Source organism: Acipenser ruthenus, chromosome 38, assembly GCF_902713425.1.
Source record: "Acipenser ruthenus chromosome 38, fAciRut3.2 maternal haplotype, whole genome shotgun sequence".
NCBI classification, from domain to species: Eukaryota; Metazoa; Chordata; class Actinopteri; order Acipenseriformes; family Acipenseridae; genus Acipenser; species Acipenser ruthenus.
Genome location: NC_081226.1, coordinates 651,644 through 669,247, shown reverse-complemented (window position 1 = coordinate 669,247; position 17,604 = coordinate 651,644). Strand labels below are relative to the sequence as shown.

The 17,604-nt window shown below is 48.6% G+C and overlaps 1 protein-coding gene across 2 annotated transcripts in view; it reads left to right on the top strand.

The window, feature by feature from the left end:
- The window catches only part of LOC117964827 (protein capicua homolog), a 39,372-nt gene extending 27,723 nt beyond the window's left edge, over positions 1-11,649 (top strand). Inside the window, exons 8-22 of one of the 2 annotated variants that reach the window (XM_059008922.1) lie at positions 205-352; positions 515-711; positions 874-1,024; positions 1,165-1,253; positions 1,545-3,222; positions 3,438-3,613; positions 3,715-3,875; positions 3,982-4,130; positions 6,202-6,600; positions 7,249-7,574; positions 7,975-8,177; positions 8,366-8,517; positions 8,716-8,850; positions 8,971-9,102; positions 9,808-11,649. In XM_059008922.1, the coding sequence (XP_058864905.1) occupies positions 205-352; positions 515-711; positions 874-1,024; positions 1,165-1,253; positions 1,545-3,222; positions 3,438-3,613; positions 3,715-3,875; positions 3,982-4,130; positions 6,202-6,600; positions 7,249-7,574; positions 7,975-8,177; positions 8,366-8,517; positions 8,716-8,850; positions 8,971-9,102; positions 9,808-10,166 (4,455 nt within the window). In that variant the 3' untranslated portion in view covers positions 10,167-11,649. The remainder of the gene's footprint in view (positions 1-204; positions 353-514; positions 712-873; positions 1,025-1,164; positions 1,254-1,544; positions 3,223-3,437; positions 3,614-3,714; positions 3,876-3,981; positions 4,131-6,201; positions 6,601-7,248; positions 7,575-7,974; positions 8,178-8,365; positions 8,518-8,715; positions 8,851-8,970; positions 9,103-9,807) is intronic. The other variant, XM_059008923.1, reaches the window with a different exon arrangement.
- Positions 11,650-17,604: the final 5,955 nt, after the last annotated feature.

Here is a 17,604-nt window from a genome sequence, read left to right as displayed (position 1 = left end):
AGAAACACGCTCGCCTGAGACCAGAAACACGCTCGCCTGAGACAGGGAACACGCTCGCCTGAGACAGGGAACACACACGCCTGAGACGGAACACTGTACATGCACGCACACGCACACGCACACGCACACACACCTGAAACAGTTAAACCCAGCAATGGCAGTGGTGTTGAGTGCTGAGCCACGTTGCTTTGCTGCCCCCTGCAGGTGAAGGAGGCTCACTTCAAGGCACACCCTGACTGGAAGTGGTGCAACAAGGACCGCAAGAAATCGAGCTCTGATGTGAAGATAGCGCTGAGTGGAGCCGGGGGGGTGCCCAAAGAGATGAGAGAGAGGAGCATGTCAGAGACTGGAGGTGACAGAGGAGGGCAGGAGGGAGAGTAGAGAAGGGGAGGAGTGGGAGGAGATGAGACATGGAAGGGGAGGGATTAGCATATCTGACAGTAAATTAGTGAGGCAGGAGTTTCCATGAAAAAATAATAACCTCTCTTTCGTTCCCCCTCTCTTCCTCTCTCAGAGCCCCTGGCTGTTTCCCAGGCTGCCGCTCTGGGGGCGGAGCTGAAGGCAGGGCCCAGTGGAATGGGCGTGGCTGAGCGACAGGCAGGGGAGGGGCCTCAGACCCAGCTGACACGCCCCCGAGCATTCTCACACAGTGGAGTGCACAGCCTGGAGAGAGGAGAGAGGAACACGCAGGCACTGACAGAGCTGGCACAGGTACACCTCTCTCCCTTTCTCTGTAGATGTGTCTCCTCTCACACACTTCCTCTCTCTGTGTAGATGTGTCTCCTCTCTCTCTCTCTCTCACACTTCCTCTCTCCTCTCTGTGTAGATGTGTGTCTCTCTCTCTCTCACACTTCCTCTCTCCTCTCTATGTAGATGTGTGTCTCTGGCTCTCAGTACTCCGGTATGAAGTTCTCGGCCCCGCGGCGCTCGTTCTCGCGCTCCCAGCGCGCTGCCAGCGAGGAGATGACCAGCGACGAGGAGAGGATGGTGATCTGTGAGGAGGAGGGGGACGATGATGTCATCGGTGAGGGAGAGGCGTGTGTGAGGGTGTCTGTGTGAGTGCGTCGGGGTGAGTCTGTGAGTGCGTCGGGGTGAGTCTGTGAGTGCGTCGGGGTGAGTCTGTGAGTGAGTCGGGATGAGTCTCTGAGTGTGTCTCTGTTTCAGAGGACTCCTACCCGGCCGGCACCATCGATCTCAAGTGTAAAGAGAGAGTGACGGACAGCGAGAGCGAGGGGGAAGAGGGGGAGCACAAGGTGAGTGTGAGCGAGTCAGGGGCTCTGTGTGTGTGTCTGTCTCTGCCTCTTTGTATCTGTGTCTGCCTCTGTGTGTGTGTGTGAGTTTGTATCTGTGTCTGTGCCTCTGTGTGTTTCACTGAGTCTGTGTCTCTCCCTTTGTAAGTCTGTCTGTGGGAGCGCGTGTCTACCTGTCTGTCTGTCTGGGAGCGCGTGTCTACCTGTCTGTCTCGCAGCTTCATTTTATTTTTAAGCTAACAATTAAATTATGTGAATTGATGTTTACAATATTCTCTCTTCTCCTCTTCACAGAGAGTGTTTGCCCCGGTGATCCGCTCCTCCCCTCACTCTCACTCCCTTGCTCACCCCTTCTCACACTCCAAGCCCGAAAACAACACCAACAACAGCAAACAGCCACTTCCTGTGCGTGGAGAAATTACATCCTCCCAGCAACAACAGCAGCAGCACAGGAATCGGAACCTCCCACAGCCTTCCAGTCCCATCTCCCAGCAACACCAGCACCACAGCGCTCCCAGCAACAGCTCCCAGTCGACCTCCCAGTCCCACCGCACCTCCTTTACCAGTTACCAGTCTGGAATGGGGGGAGCGTGTAAATCGACAGGAGGAGGGCAACCCACTTCAACATCATCGACAGCAACAGGCAAACACCCGAGCAGCAGCAGCAGCAATACTACCAACAACTATAATAATAATAATAATAATAATAATAATAGCAGCAGCAACAGTGGCGATGGGCTCAAGAGGAAGAGAGGGGATCAGCAGCAGCAGCAGCAGCAGCAGCACAGGGAGATGTCCTCGGAGGAGCCCTCCTACCCCTCCTCCGCTCACACACCCAACAGCTTGACAACTTCCCCCTCCCCCAGCCCTTCCTCCCAGCCCCACTCCTACTCCCAGTCCCAGCCCCAGTCAGTCATTGCCAGCACAGTGAGTGTGCTGCCCGCACTGGTTTTCCCCCAGTCCTCCGGAGGAGTAGGGGGGTTAGGAGGGGGTTTAGGGGTAGGGGTGGGGCGTGTTTACTCCCCAAACCCTCTCCCTGCCCTGCCGCTCTCCCAGCAGCACTGCCTCTCTGTCAGGATGGCCTCCACGGTGGTAACCAGCGTTGTGAAGCCCGTGAGCAGCACCCCCGTCCCCATCGCCAGCAAGCCGGCCGCCCAGCCCTCCCCCCCGGCCGAGCTGCAGGTGTCAGGGAGGGTCTATAATCAGCAGGGGGCGCCAGGCGGAGGGGCCGTATCTGTCCTGTACGCAGAGAAGAGACCGCCAGCGGTACTGGGGGCCGCGCAGCCCACACAGCAGATTGTGATCGGCCCCCCCTCTGCGGGGCTACTGCCCAGGTACACCTCATCAACCCCTCCCTTCTCCTTCTCTACCTCCTCCTCTCCTTCGTCATCCTCCTCTTCTCCTCATGCTGCATTCCCCATGGCCGGGGGAGGGGGCGTGCTGACCAATCTGGTGGTGGGAGGTATTGGGGGCCCCCAGCACGGTTTCGGGGGACCCCCCCAGGGCACTGCTGTGCATCTCATCGCTCCCCATCAGCAGCCTCAGAGTTACCACAGTGCTGGCTCCGGCTCTGCTGTTAATAACGGCACAGGGCTGGCCGCTGGTAAAGGCAGCAGTCTGGGTCTCATCCAGTCCCCGGCTCAGTTTTTGTCCGCGGCGGCGCCCTCCTGTGGCCCTAAAGGGGTAACGCAGGTGCAGTACATCCTGCCCACCCTGTCCCCAGGGGCGGTTGCCATGGGAGGGGCCGGTAAGGCTGGCTTGCCCCACCCCTCCCAGCAGCTCCTCCCCGCCCACCACCACCCCCCCCAGCAGCAGCAGCAGCAGCAGCAGTCAGCCAGCATCCACTTCACCCTGCCAGCCCAACCCCCGGGGCCTGGCCAGGCAGCCAATGGGAAGGCGGTTGGCGTGGTGATGGGAGCCACGCCCCCACAGCAGCAGAATCCTGCAGCCTGCAACTCGCCAGGGAGCAGAGGTGAGATTCACACTGAAAGGGAGAGAGAGGCACTGGAAGGGGAGGCAGGAGGGGAATTGGAAGTGGGAGAGTGGGGAGGGAGAGGGAGGATTAAGGGGGCGGGGCGGTGCTTGAATTCTCTCTCTGCCGGCTTAGTCTGTTGTTGTTGTTATTATTATTTCTTTATTTGGCAGATGTCTTTTTCCACTGTAACGCCCGGTCTCTCTCTCTCTCAGCTCAGTCCATCTCCCCAGTTCTGCACCAGCCCTGTCTCTCTGGCTCGATACTTCAGGCCCAGGGCAAGATGCTGGTTCCTATGCCAACCATGCGCCCTGCCCAGCCACAGCCCCTCCCCCTCGTGGCTCCGTCCATCTCTGTGCCGATCCAGAATGGAGCACAGCCAGCCAGCAAGGTGAGTGAGACGGAGTGTGAGTTTTGTAGTGAGGTTGTTGATTTCTGGTTGTGTATTGTTGTGTTGTTCATCTCTTCTCTGGTTGTGTGTTTTGCTTTCAGATCATTCAGATCGCACAAGTGCCGGTTGTTCAGTCGCAGCTGGCCCCCGCAGGAGCAATACATGCTGGGAGCCCCTTCCCCGTCTCCATGACGACCGCCGCAGTGATGTCACCAGGCTCCTCCCAGCCCCAGAAGAATCTCCTGCCCTCCACTGCCACAAGGTAAAGAAAAACACCAGGTGGGGGGGGAAACCATTTGAATGTTTAATCGAGTATCGCAAAATAAAATCCATGCCGATCATCCAACCGATTAATCTTTCTCCCTCAGGATCGCCTACGTGCAGTCGATGACAAGCTCCTCCCCCCAGCCTGGCCCCTCCCCCGGCCCCACCTATGTCTCCTCCCCCCTGGGAGCTCTGGGCTTCACTGCTGCCATTGCCCCTTCTGGACAGACTGTGGTACAGCCTCTCCTTGCAGGTAAGACTGCGAGACCTGTGCACAGCACTGACACGAGCAGCAGCTCCAAGAAACTCCACCTGCATCTGCCTTGTTGTTTATCGGCGCTCCCCACGTCTCTCTTCTTGTTGTTTATCAGCGCTCCCCGCGTCTCTCTTCCTCTTGTTTATCGGCGCTCCCCGCGTCTCTCTTCTTGTTGTTTATCGGCGCTCCCCGCGTCTCTCTTCTTCTTGTTTATCGGCGCTCCCCGCGTCTCTCTTCTTGTTGTTTATCAGCGCTGCGTCTCTCTTCTTGTTGTTTATCAGCGCTGCGTCTCTCTTCTTGTTGTTTATCGGCGCTCCCCGCGTCTCTCTTCTTCTTGTTTATCAGCGCTCCCCGCGTCTCTCTTCTTGTTGTTTATCGGCGCTCCCCGCGTCTCTCTTCTTGTTGTTTATCGGCGCTCCCTGCGTCTCTCTTGTTGTTTATCGGCGCTCCCCGCGTCTCTCTTCTTGTTGTTTATCAGCGCTGCGTCTCTCTTCTTGTTGTTTATCAGCGCTGCGTCTCTCTTCTTGTTGTTTATCGGCGCTCCCCGCGTCTCTCTTCTTGTTGTTTATCGGCGCTCCCCGCGTCTCTCTTCTTGTTGTTTATCAGCGCTGCGTCTCTCTTCTTGTTGTTTATCAGCGCTGCGTCTCTCTTCTTGTTGTTTATCGGCGCTCCCCGCGTCTCTCTTCTTGTTGTTTATCGGCGCTCCCCGCGTCTCTCTTCTTCTTGTTTATCGGCGCTCCCCGCGTCTCTCTTCTTGTTGTTTATCGGCGCTCCCCGCGTCTCTCTTCTTGTTGTTTATCGGCGCTCCCCGCGTCTCTCTTCTTGTTGTTTATCGCCGCTCCCCGCGTCTCTCTTCTTGTTGTTTATCGGCGCTCCCCGCGTCTCTCTTGTTGTTTATCGGCGCTCCCCGCGTCTCTCTTCTTGTTGTTTATCGGCGCTCCCCGCGTCTCTCTTCTTGTTGTTTATCGCCGCTCCCCGCGTCTCTCTTCTTGTTGTTTATCGGCGCTCCCCGCGTCTCTCTTCTTGTTTATCGGCGCTCCCCGCGTCTCTCTTCTTGTTGTTTATCGCCGCTCCCCGCGTCTCTCTTCTTGTTGTTTATCGGCGCTCCCCGCGTCTCTCTTCTTCTTGTTTATCGGCGCTCCCTGCGTCTCTCTTGTTGTTTATCGGCGCTCCCCGCGTCTCTCTTCTTGTTGTTTATCGCCGCTCCCCGCGTCTCTCTTGTTGTTTATCGGCGCTCCCCGCGTCTCTCTTCTTGTTGTTTATCGCCGCTCCCCGCGTCTCTCTTCTTGTTGTTTATCGCCGCTCCCCGCGTCTCTCTTCTTGTTGTTTATCGGCGCTCCCCGCGTCTCTCTTCTTGTTGTTTATCGCCGCTCCCCGCGTCTCTCTTCTTGTTGTTTATCGGCGCTCCCCGCGTCTCTCTTCTTGTTGTTTATCGGCGCTCCCCGCGTCTCTCTTCCTCTTGTTTATCGCCGCTCCCCGCGTCTCTCTTCTTGTTTATCGGCACTCCCCGCGTCTCTCTTCTTGTTGTTTATCGGCGCTCCCCGCGTCTCTCTTCTTGTTGTTTATCAGCGCTGCGTCTCTCTTCTTGTTGTTTATCGGCACTCCCCGCGTCTCTCTTCTTGTTGTTTATCGCCGCTCCCCGCGTCTCTCTTCTTGTTGTTTATCGGTGCTCCCTGCGTCTCTCTTGTTGTTTATCGGCGCTCCCCGCGTCTCTCTTCTTCTTGTTTATCGGTGCTCCCTGCATCTCTCTTCTTGTTGTTTATCGGCGCTCCCCGCGTCTCTCTTCTTGTTGTTTATCGGTGCTCCCTGCGTCTCTCTTCTTGTTGTTTATCGGCGCTCCCCGCGTCTCTCTTCTTGTTGTTTATCAGCGCTGCGTCTCTCTTCTTGTTATTTATCGGTGCTCCCTGCGTCTCTCTTCTTGTTTATCGGCGCTCCCTGCATGTTCCCTGTACTTTCAGGTTGTTTGCAATCATTCTTCGTATTGGTGCCAAACAAACTGCATTCTTTTGATTTATATACGTAAACATTTTCATAATAAAATAATCCTATCTCTCCCCCCTCTCTCCAGGTCAGACCCCTGTCCTTGCCCCAGGCCAGTCTCCCAGCTGCCCCCAGTTGCCCCCCCATCCTCACGGTCCCGGTGTGGCGGGGCAGGTGCTGACGGCTATCTACCCCTCTCCTGGGGCGGGGGGGGCAGGGGGTGTGGTTCCCATGGTGACGCTGCCGCAGAACGTGGTCTACAGGGTGTCCTCCCCTGCGCCGCACTCACAGGCACAGATCCTGCCGAAAGCTGCGCAGATGCACACACAGACGCAGACGCACAAGCCAGCCAACTGCACTGCTCCTCTGGGGACCTCTAGTGGCTCTGCAGTGTCACTACAGCAGCTACAGCAAGCAGGACTGTCAAGCAGCAACACCCTGACACTGACAGGTATGGACTGGACTGCTATCACACGCACTCCGACCGGTAAGCATTGTAAAGCACAGAGAGGTCTGGTAAAGCATAGGGAAGCATTGTAAAGCACAGAGAGGTCTGGTAAAGCATAGGGAAGCATTATAAAGCACAGAGAGGTCTGGTAAAGCATAGGGAAGCATTGTAAAGCACAGAGAGGTCTGGTAAAGCATAGGGAAGCATTATAAAGCACAGAGAGGTCTGGTAAAGCATAGGGAAGCATTGTAAAGCACAGAGAGGTCTGGTAAAGCATAGGGAAGCATTATAAAGCACAGAGAGGTCTGGTAAAGCATAGGGAAGCATTGTAAAGCACAGAGAGGTCTGGTAAAGCATAGGGAAGCATTGTAAAGCACAGAGAGGTGTGGTAAAGCATAGGGAAGCATTGTAAAGCACAGAGAGGTCTGGTAAAGCATAGGGAAGCATTGTAAAGCACAGAGAGGTCTGGTAAAGTATATTAAATGCCAAATCCAATCTGGTCCAAACAGAATTGCACCAGGAGGTGTTTATAATATACATTAGATATATCATAGGATACTTTATGCTTTTTTGTAAAACCATAATAATATTTTTGTAGTAATAGTAATAATAATAATAATAATAATAATAATAATAATAATAATAATAATAATGTATTAATATATGTTTCTTCTCCTCTCTGTTCAGGGGGCGTGTCCTCATCCCCCAGGCCCCCCCAGAGAGTGAAAGCCACGTTGGCCTCCATCCCCGTGGGCAGCCTGGAGAGCGGAGGGGGGGGGTCGTCTCGAGGGGGGGTCGCTGCTGCTGCTGCTGCCAGCCCCCCTGATAGTGGAGGGGAGCCACAAAACCAGGACAGGTACCCCCCCAAACTGCACAAGGAGTGGGATCCTGCTGGGGAGAGAGAGGAGCAGGGCAACAGCACCGGCCCCGAGGGGCAGATAGAGGCTGCTGGGAGCTCTGCAGGGGCAATAAGCGGAACCTGCCGGGGCAAAGAGGGGGCGACACAGCAGCAGGTGAGGGGGCAGGTACTTTAAGGGATACAGAACCAATTTGAACACTAGGATATGGTTTGTGTGCCAGTGTTTAGAGCCGTGGTTTCCGTTAGGTTAAGGGAATGGTCAACTTGTTGCTTTATATCTTATTAAATGCTAAATACTAATACAAATGAAAATAAATAGTTTAAAAAATCCAGGCTTTTAACTGAGGGCTCTGAAGCGGAGTTTGGGAGCACAGAGCTGTGCAAACATGAATGTGTAATGTGATTGACACAGCAGCTGTTTGCCACCATGCTTACCAACGAAAATAACAGGGTACTGACAGAAAGAGATTGTATGTTTAGAAAACGTGGATGATCTGAAGAATCCCTATTTAAATTGCATTTAATCATTATTGTCATTCCCATCCTCCCTGTAGGGTGTATGGAGAGGCCCTGTTCCTGAGGCAGCCCCTCCCTCCTCTCCCTGCCCCTCCTCCTCCTCCTCCTCTTCTTCCGCCTCTGTCTCCGTAGTGGGGGGGGCAGAGACCCCCAAGCTGCCCCCCCTGAGTGACCCACCTCCCGCTAAGAAGGTGAAAGTGAGGCCACCACCCCTCAAGAAGACATTCGACTCTGTGGACAAGTGAGTGGGGAGAGAGGGATGGAGGGGTTAGAGAAGGGGAGATAAAAGGATAGAGAGGAGGGAGGTAGAGATGCTGCACTTTGTGCTGTTGCTGTGTAATCTGTACAGTCACGTCTGTGTTTGTAAATGGTTGTGTCATGTCTAACGTTGATTTGAATTTGAGCATGATTAAGACACTCCCCCCGCAGGGTCCTGTCGGACGTGTATTTCGAGGAGCGCTTTGCCGAGCTCCCCGAGTTCAAGCCAGAGGAGGTGCTCCCCTCCCCCACCCTACAGTCTCTCGCCACCTCTCCTCGAGCCATCCTGGGCAGCTACCGCAAGAAACGCAAGAACTCCACCGGTGAGGGGGAGAGTGTGTGTGTGTGTGTGTGTGTGTGTGTGACACAGCTAGAACTCCACCAGTAAAAGTGTGTGTGTGTGTGTGTGACACAGCTAGAACTCCACCAGTAAAAGTGTGTGTGTGTGTGTGTGTGTGTGTGTGTGTGAGAGTGAGTGAGGAAATAGTAATTGTTTTAAATCTCTTCTCCTCTCCACTCAGATCTGGACTCTTCCACAGATGATCCCGTCTCTCCTAAGCGGAAGATGCGCCGCAGATCCAGCTGCAGCTCGGAGCCGAGCACCCCCAAGAGCGCAGCCAAGTGTGAGGGAGACATCTTCACCTTCGACCGGCCAGGTAACCACTCCCCCCCCCCCGACACACACACACACAGACACAAACACCCCCTCCCCCCCACACGCACACACTGACACACACCAATGCCAGCAGTGACCCCCTGCCCCCCCTCCCCCTCAGGCACGGACTCGGAGGATGTCCTGGGGGAGCTGGAGTTTGACAAGGTGCCGTACTCCTCCCTGCGTCGAACCCTGGACCAGCGCAGAGCCCTCGTCATGCAGCTGTTCCAGGAGCATGGCTTCTTCCCTTCAGGTGAACAACTGTACAGCCCTCTCTCTGTCTCTCCACCCAGCCAGCCTCTCTCTGTCTCTCTCCACCCAGCCAGCCTCTCTGTCTCTCCACCCAGCCAGCCTCTCTGTCTCTCCACCCAGCCAGCCTCTCTGTCTCTCCACCCAGCCAGCCTCTCTCTGTCTCTCTCCACCCAGCCAGCCTCTCTTTGTCTCTCCACCCAGCCAGCCTCTTTGTCTCTCCACCCAGCCAGCCTCTCTTTGTCTCTCCACCCAGCCAGCCTCTTTGTCTCTCCACCCAGCCAGCCCCTCTTTGTCTCTCCACCCAGCCAGCCTCTCTCTGTCTCTCCACCCAGCCAGCCTCTCTCTCTCTCTCTCCACCCAGCTAGCCTCTCTCTCTCCACCCAGCCTCTCTCTCTCTCCACCCAGCCTCTCTCTCTCTCCACCCAGCCAGCCTCTCTCTCTCTCTCTCCACCCAGCCAGCCTCTCTCTGTCTCTCCACCCAGCCAGCCTCTCTCCGTCTCTCCACACAGCCAGCCTCTCTCTGTCTCTCCACCCAGCCAGCCTCTTTCTCTGTCTCTCTCAGCTTTTTTTGTTGTATTTTTGTAGTGGAGAATGAAATGCAATGTAATTCAATCGTCTGTCTGTCTGTCGCACTCGATAGTCGTGCTTCCATTTTGACTTCTCTGCCAGGTCACTAATCCCCCCCCGCCCCCTCTCTCTCTCTCAGCCCAGGCCACGGCTGCCTTCCAGGCTCGCTACTCTGACATCTTCCCCACGAAGGTGTGTCTGCAGCTGAAGATCAGGGAGGTGCGGCAGAAGATCATGCAGACAGCCAACCCCTCGGAGCTGGTGAACCTGGGAGCCGGGCTGGGGTCCCAGGACATGAGCGCACCCAGCACCCCCAACCCCAACCCCGGCCCCAGCCAAACACAGACACAGGGGCCCGTGGAGAGTCACGCTGCACAGGAGGCAGGGGAGACCCAGGGGGGAGGGGGGGGAGGAGAGGGAGGGGAGGGGGAGACAGGCTGCACTTCCCCACAGCAACCACAGGGGGCAGCATCCTCCTCCTCCCAGGAGTTGAGATGAAGGAAAGGAGACCAGAGTGATGGATGGATAGATGGAATGAAGGCCAATTATAGGAAGAGAAGGAAGGAATGAGAAGCGGCTTTTTTGACTTGGATAGGAAAGACACCTCATAACCCCCCCCCCCTCCACGCACACAGACTCGCTTGTGTAACGATCCCTGTACGAGAGCAGACAAGAAGACGTCTTTCTGTCTTGTGATCTTAACCCCTTCATTCCCAAAAGTTTTGTTATATTGAACACAAATACTGTTTTGTGTTTCTTATTCACGTTTGCAAAAACCACCACCCAGGTCATTGTTTAATACCATAGCGCTCTCTCTCTCTCTCTGGATTTATTTTGGGATTCTGAGAGTATTCTGTTGCTGTGTAATATATAGCTTGCATTTCAGTTTGTGTGGAGAGGTGGGGGAAACCTGTAAACGCCAGCTTCTCTGAATCCTTCCTCCGATTGGCTCACATGGATACAAAGTGGGTGGGGAGATGTACCTCTTTCACCTGCCATTGGCTGGATTGTAACAGTGGCCTGACCTCGTAGAGCTCGATTAGGCTGATGAGGAAAGCAGTGAGAAAGCGGCTGCTTGATTGGCCGCAGGAATTTCTTTCCCTGATTTGGCTGGAGTGTAAACCTGCTGCACAATCGGAACTCCTCCCTCACTGGCTGGGAAGGACATTTTATTTTCACGCAAGGGACACCTCTGGTTGGCTGCATTGGCTAAAGCCACATTCTGATTGGTTAGGATGAACAATGGCTGCAAAATGTGTCTTGTGCTATTGGCTGGAACGCACAAGAGCTGGGGAATGGGTTATTCTGTCTGCGTACTGTGTGGAGGGAGGAGAACTAGTCCTGCATGGACTAGAATTCAAGAAACAAACTCAGTCCACAGACAGACGGACAGACTGCCTGCCTGACTGACTGACAGCCACGGTATTGCATCAGAGGAGGAAAAAAAAATTGGACAATTTTAATGAAACATTTAATACAAGAACTTTTAGTCGTTTTTCTTTTTTAAACCATGTATTATAATGATTAATATTGTGTTTTTTTTTTTTTTAATTGTTGCACTTTGTTGTTTTTGAAACGAAAAGGATCAAGTACTTGCACACAAACACGAGCTCCCTGTTTCAATGTTGGATTGTTTTGTATTCTTACTGTACAGCGGGTGCAGGACTGTCGCTTGCAGAGAGCGTGTTTTAATGAATGTACACAGTGACTAACAATAAATGACATTATTCAGTACATGAACACCATCAGCTGAGTTGCTAGCACTGCAGTAACCCTGTGTGTGTGTATAATATATATATAATAATCCCCCTTCAGTCTCTGTGTGTATAATTGTACCATGTTAAGTTTCTAACTATGTATCTATTTTATAATGCATAATTGTTTTATTTTTGTTTTTAAGTTTTGACAGGGCAACCTTTTGAACTCCATCGAGTTCATGCAAACTGTTTTAAAATTTCTAAAAAAAAAAAAAAAAAAGAAATGTAATTCAGAAGTGTTACCGAGGGATATATATGTTATTAAACTAGGGGTGTAACGATTCACTGTGTCCTAATCTGTCGTTTGCATCGTGACGCGAGACCAGAAGCACAATACGGCTCGCTGCAGAGCACCAGGAATCAGGGTTTGTTTTCTAGTTGCTATGAACGCACGCTCTCCCAAAATCATTTCATTTGTCTTTTAACAAAACGGTCCATCGTTTAAAAGACTGTTTTATTGCATGGTGCATCACACAAGGAGCCCTGTCGCAGTGTCTCGTTCCACCCTCGTTAGTACGCAGGATACAGCCCTCTGGACTGACCCAGCTGAGCACTTGTAAGAAAGTGCTGAATACGGATTTACTGTATTTTTTTCTGTTTAATTTGTGCTGATCTGGCTGTTAGTTTGCACCCACCGCTAATAATGTCATATTCATTAAAATTATAATTGTGTTTTGTTTTTTTATGAAAAGTGTTCTTAAGTAGAAAGGAATATTGTTATTATTAATAAAAAGCGTAGTAGTAATAATAATAATAATAATGTCTGTTACAATTAATTTTGAAGACACACACAGTAAGGTATTGATTTGACTGTGCTATATCACTATATATCTAAATATCTGTATATATATATATATATTAAAAAAAACAACATTTTAAAAAAAAGATTAATAAATATTTTCTTAAAGTCACTTCAGCATGAAGGTGGGAAGGTTGTTTTTTTTGGTTTTTTTATGATGAAAGTCAAGTTTGATACTTGAAACTGCTCGGGGCTGTTGAAGAACAGTCAAGAACACTTTCACAAATATCAAACTTCATTTTATAGATTTTTTGGAAAACAAAATAAATAAAATTAATCACTTCCTAGAGCCTGTTATTTGTTACCTGCAACCATTTCAAGTTTTTTTTTTTTTTGGCGTCTGTATTTATTCATTCCATTTGAATCACTTGCCCTACATTTCTAGACTGTCAGAGTTGTAACAGACTGAACTACACCCCTAGCCCTTTAAATATTATACTTACCCCTGGCAAACCTAAAAAACCACACAATAATTATTATTATTATTATTATTGTAACAGATCTTAAGGTGACTGAGCGACACTCCACTAGCACTTTATTAAAATATTCTACTTACCCGCTGCCAAACTAAAAAAGACTACTAATAATAATCACAATAATACTAATAGATGAAGCCAACTACTAGGGTATTATAATAGTGAACTTTTATATAAATATCAAAAAAAAAGAAATCCAGTACATAAAAATGTGTGTGTAAAAATATATATATATATATATCATTCCTGTGACTAGAAATACAAAAAAAAATAATAATAAATTCAATGACAAGCCTTTCGACCAGAACTCAAATTGAAGACTCCTGATCGACACTTCTGTGACGCTGAGAAAGCCTTCTCGTTGAAAATGTCTGTCATTCAGTTTACTGAGTTTCTTTCAGTATTTCTATTAAAGACTTGCAGTGGGAACGCTCGTCATGGGATTTGTACCGCTTTGAATTCAGCGCTGCGGAGTGTTCTACAGTTATGGATGGTGGTTCTGGAACTCGCTTCCTGGGTTCATGATATTTGTTGTTTGTATTTTATATATATATATAAATCTGATGTATTTGCAGATATATATATATATATATATATATATATATATATATATACACAAGTACCGGTGACTGATCGAAACTTGTTGGTCATGTGCAATATTTCTTACTGTAATACTGAAATAACAATAAAACATGTTTAACACAGAGAGAGTGCTGTGTTTGTTTTCTTCCATCATTTCAAGTAATACAAATAAAAACATGTTTTACCCGTCCGTTCCTCCATATGGTGCCACTCTGCCTGCCTGCACTGCCACTGAAGATCACTGGGGAAGGGTGTAGTTAGCACACTGCGGTCCCATTCTACCAGCCTCATCCCATTGTTGCTGCCCTGTACTCGTACCACCCATTGCCGCGCAGTATAATACAGAACCATCACCAAGTGCCGCTGTTGGTCTGCATTTCCATGGAAAATCACTGACACAAAGAAGCAAAAATAAATATTTTATCTGTACAGTTTTTTTTTTATTTTTTTTTTATTTGGATGAATGAAACACTTTCAGTTACAAAAATGACTTTTTAAAAGAACGACACTATACAATGAACAAGCAGTTTTTTTTGTTGTTTTCTGTTTTTTTTTTTTTTAAGATAAATACACTGATCGGCTAAACCTGCTACTACAAGGAAGGGAAGAGAGAGATAGTCTTAATCACACAGGCAGAGGGACAGAAAGAGAGAAACACAAAATAAAATCAAAGAGGGAGGGAGGGAGGGAGGGAGGGAGGGAAACAGACCTCATAAACCCTTTGTAGTGTCACACACGTTGGTTTAGACTGAATTCCAGACAACAATGCAGCAAGTCCTGTGACACTCAATTACTAAACTCAAGAAGACATTGTTTCTATGTTTAATGTCTTGGGCTGGTGCATTCTTTTGGAATTGAAAGTTTGGATCAAGCGCTTCAGATTAAGTTAAGAAGGATGGAGGCTTTAGCCCACAGACAATATTTTAAACATTTGAGATTTTTTAATATAAAAATCACCATTCAGATTTTTTTTTTATTTTAATTTGCACATTTTTTTTTTTTTTAGTGTCATCAAATTTATTAACGTGCTGTTCCTCTGGTAGCACAATTTAACTTTAATATATATATTTTTTAAACCAAGCAAAACAACATTTCACATTGAAACTTACAGTACCGTCCCCCTTACATGATTTCTGTGTGTTCAAATAACAAATAAGTGAAATAAATAAATTACATACATGAATAAATAAATAAACATTTATTTTCTTAACCCAGACTAAAAACATGTTTCTGTACATTTCAGTCGTCATATCCTGTGGCCCGTGTAGAGCTCTCAAGCATGTCTTCCCTCCAAGCACACCAGAGTTTAACTGTTAACCTGCCCCCTGCAACACTCTGCCCCCTAGTGGATGTATATTAGTGTCACTTTTTAAAGTGGGATCTATTACTGATGTATTTCTTGCATCCACTAGGGGGCAGAGTGTTGCAGGGGGCAGGTTAACAGTGGGGGTGCTTGGAGGGAAGACATGGTTAGATCTTTGTGGATTTTGTTCCTTTGTTGTTCTTTTCTTGTACATGCGTCCAGACTTTCAGTCTAGTTAAAAAGAAACAACGTTTGACGATGGTTTAGTTATTAAAACGATCTCCCTGGTTTTAATGAAACCCAGCAACATGTACACACATACAGGGCAGGGGGGGGGGGGGTTGACACTGCACCATCTTACATCGTGACAGCTATTCTTTATAACAATAATAATAATAACGAGAAGTGTTCATTTTAATAATACAGCAAAGATTTTCCTATATGATCATTCATTACAGAAAAAAAAATTAACACTAATTTATTTTTTTATTTTTTTAAATTTAGTAATTGCCAATTATTTTATTATTTTCTCCCAATTTGTTATATCCAATTATTTTTGGGCTCAGCTCACCGCTACCACCCCCTGTCCTCCGAAGTGTGTGCCATCAGCCGACCGCTTCTTTTCACACTGCAGGCCCACCATGCAGCCACCTCAGAGCTACAGCGTCAGAGGACAACGCAGCCCTGGGCAGCCCGCAGGCGCCCGGCCAGACTACAGGGATCACTGGTGCGCGGTGAGCCAAGGACCCCCCCCGGGTGGTGCTCAGCCAATTGTGCCCCGCCCCCTGGGAGCTCCCGTCCACGGTCAGCAGTGGAGTGGCCTGGACTGGAACCGGCGACGTCCAGGCTATTGGGCTCACCCTGCACACCGGATGCGCCACTCTGGAGCCCCCCCCCCCCCAATCAACACTAATCTAGACATCTCCCACAGGAGGGCGTGACGAGGAGGTGTGGATTCCACAGAGGCACTGCTGTGATTGGATACATGCTCTTGGAATCTTTTTAAACTCCTCGGTTCGTTGTTTAAAGCCCCTAGGAGGCGTGGAGATAAAGCTGACGACGTCTGAATCACAGCAGCCCCTTTGTTGAAACCACAGCCTCCTCCCTCCCTCCCCTTTCCCTCCAATGAGAACTGGACTATTCCTGAGTAACCCCACCACCGCCCCTAAATCAAAACCTTCCCCACTTTTAAAACAGACTTGACTTCGCCCATGTTATAAATTGCAAAGTGACGCACCCTGGATATCAGTTGATGCAGTAGTCAGACCCCCCCACTTACACATCTTCACACGATTCAGTTCGAAGGGGTAAAGGCTACAAGTGACAACAGAAATCTTGTTTTATTGTATTATTATTCCCCCACAAATTACAGATTTTTTTTTCTGTTTTTTTTTTTTTTTACAAAGAGACATATAGAAAAGATATAGACGACGACAAAAAAAACAAACAAACATGTCCTATATTTCCTAATGCTAAATTGTTTTTATTGTACTATTAATATTTTTTTTCGTTTTCCCTCAAAATCGAAATGGAAAAAATAAATTGGCAACACAAATAAAGCTAAAGAACAAATGTACAAGTTTAGGAATATTATCATTATCATTAGTAGTAGTAGTAGTATTATTATCATCATCATATTTACGAGAAGCTAAAATTTTCCAGTGACAAATCATTAAAAATATACATTTTATTTCTTTCTTTTTTTTTTTTTTGTTCGCTTTGGATTGCTGAGGTCAAAGTTCCCCATGCTGGGTAACTGCTGTTTAAACACGAGAAAGCAGACAGGTAGCGGCGTTGTGAGGGAGTGTGAGTGTGTTTCCAGTCCAGAGTAGTAAATGAGATTCTTTGGTTTATTCTCTTTTTGTAAATGTACTAACTTTATTCTCTTGGTTTTTCCTTTGGATTCAAGCTGTATAGTAAAAAGCACAGGGGGGGGTGGGGTGAAGGAGAACGAGGAGGAGGAAAAGGGCTCCCAAAAATACATCTCTCTCTGTTCTTCTGAAGTAAGGTTAATAAATGCAATCATAAATAAATAAACAATACAATTCAAATAAAATAATAATAATAACCAATCCCAATGAAATGAGTGAAAGCGCTTTCCAGTAGAGGCTCGCTGAAAACTCAGAGAGAGAGAGAGAGTGACAGTTTGTGGCCTGGGCACCATGGCAGCCCTCCACCCTGAGGTGAAGAGCCGCTTTGAAAGACCTTAACCAGTTACATGACCCCCCCAGAGCTCCGTGAGGCTGCAGTGCGGTGCAGGCTAACACATTTAAGTCAGTACTCTAGTGAAAGGGACACGTACCCTTAAGTGTTAAACTTATACTCACAGTGTTTTACGCAACCAGCCCCAGGAAGAGGCGGAGAGAGTAACGACGCAGGCTCCAGTCTGCAGCATGCAGCAGCAACGAAGCCACAGCCGGCGCTGGTGTTTAGGAGACGCCATTGCGGCACCGGCACAGAGTCTCAGCTCAATGGAAATCACTGAGCCAAGATGGGCGACACGGTGCAGAACGGAGCTCCTAACCGCCCTGCCGCTCTCTCCTCAACTTCCCTTAGAGACCCTCTAACTGGAAAACTCTGTCGAGAAGAGGAAATGATCCCATTGCTAACTAAAAAAAAATAATAATAAAAAATAAACGGAATATACCTCTTCGTTTACATGGTTATGATTTTGAAAATAATAATAATAATAATAATAATAATAATAATAATAATAATAATAATAATAATAATAGTCGAATTGATTAAAATAAGCATTTTTTTTTTAAACTTCTGTCTCCCGCTGATAAGATTTATTTACAATACTTTGGCATCACACAGGTTTCTTTCAGTGGAAATCAAAAGCTTAACAAACTGCTTTCAATACATCAATATATTCATCTTCTTCTTAATGTCGTTCTTCGAACTATACCCCAGACGCTAAACAGGCAGAGCATGCCGGTCCCATCTTTACAAAATATATAACATATCAAGAAAGTGCGGGTCGTTTTACATTAAAACAAACACAAATAATCAAAGA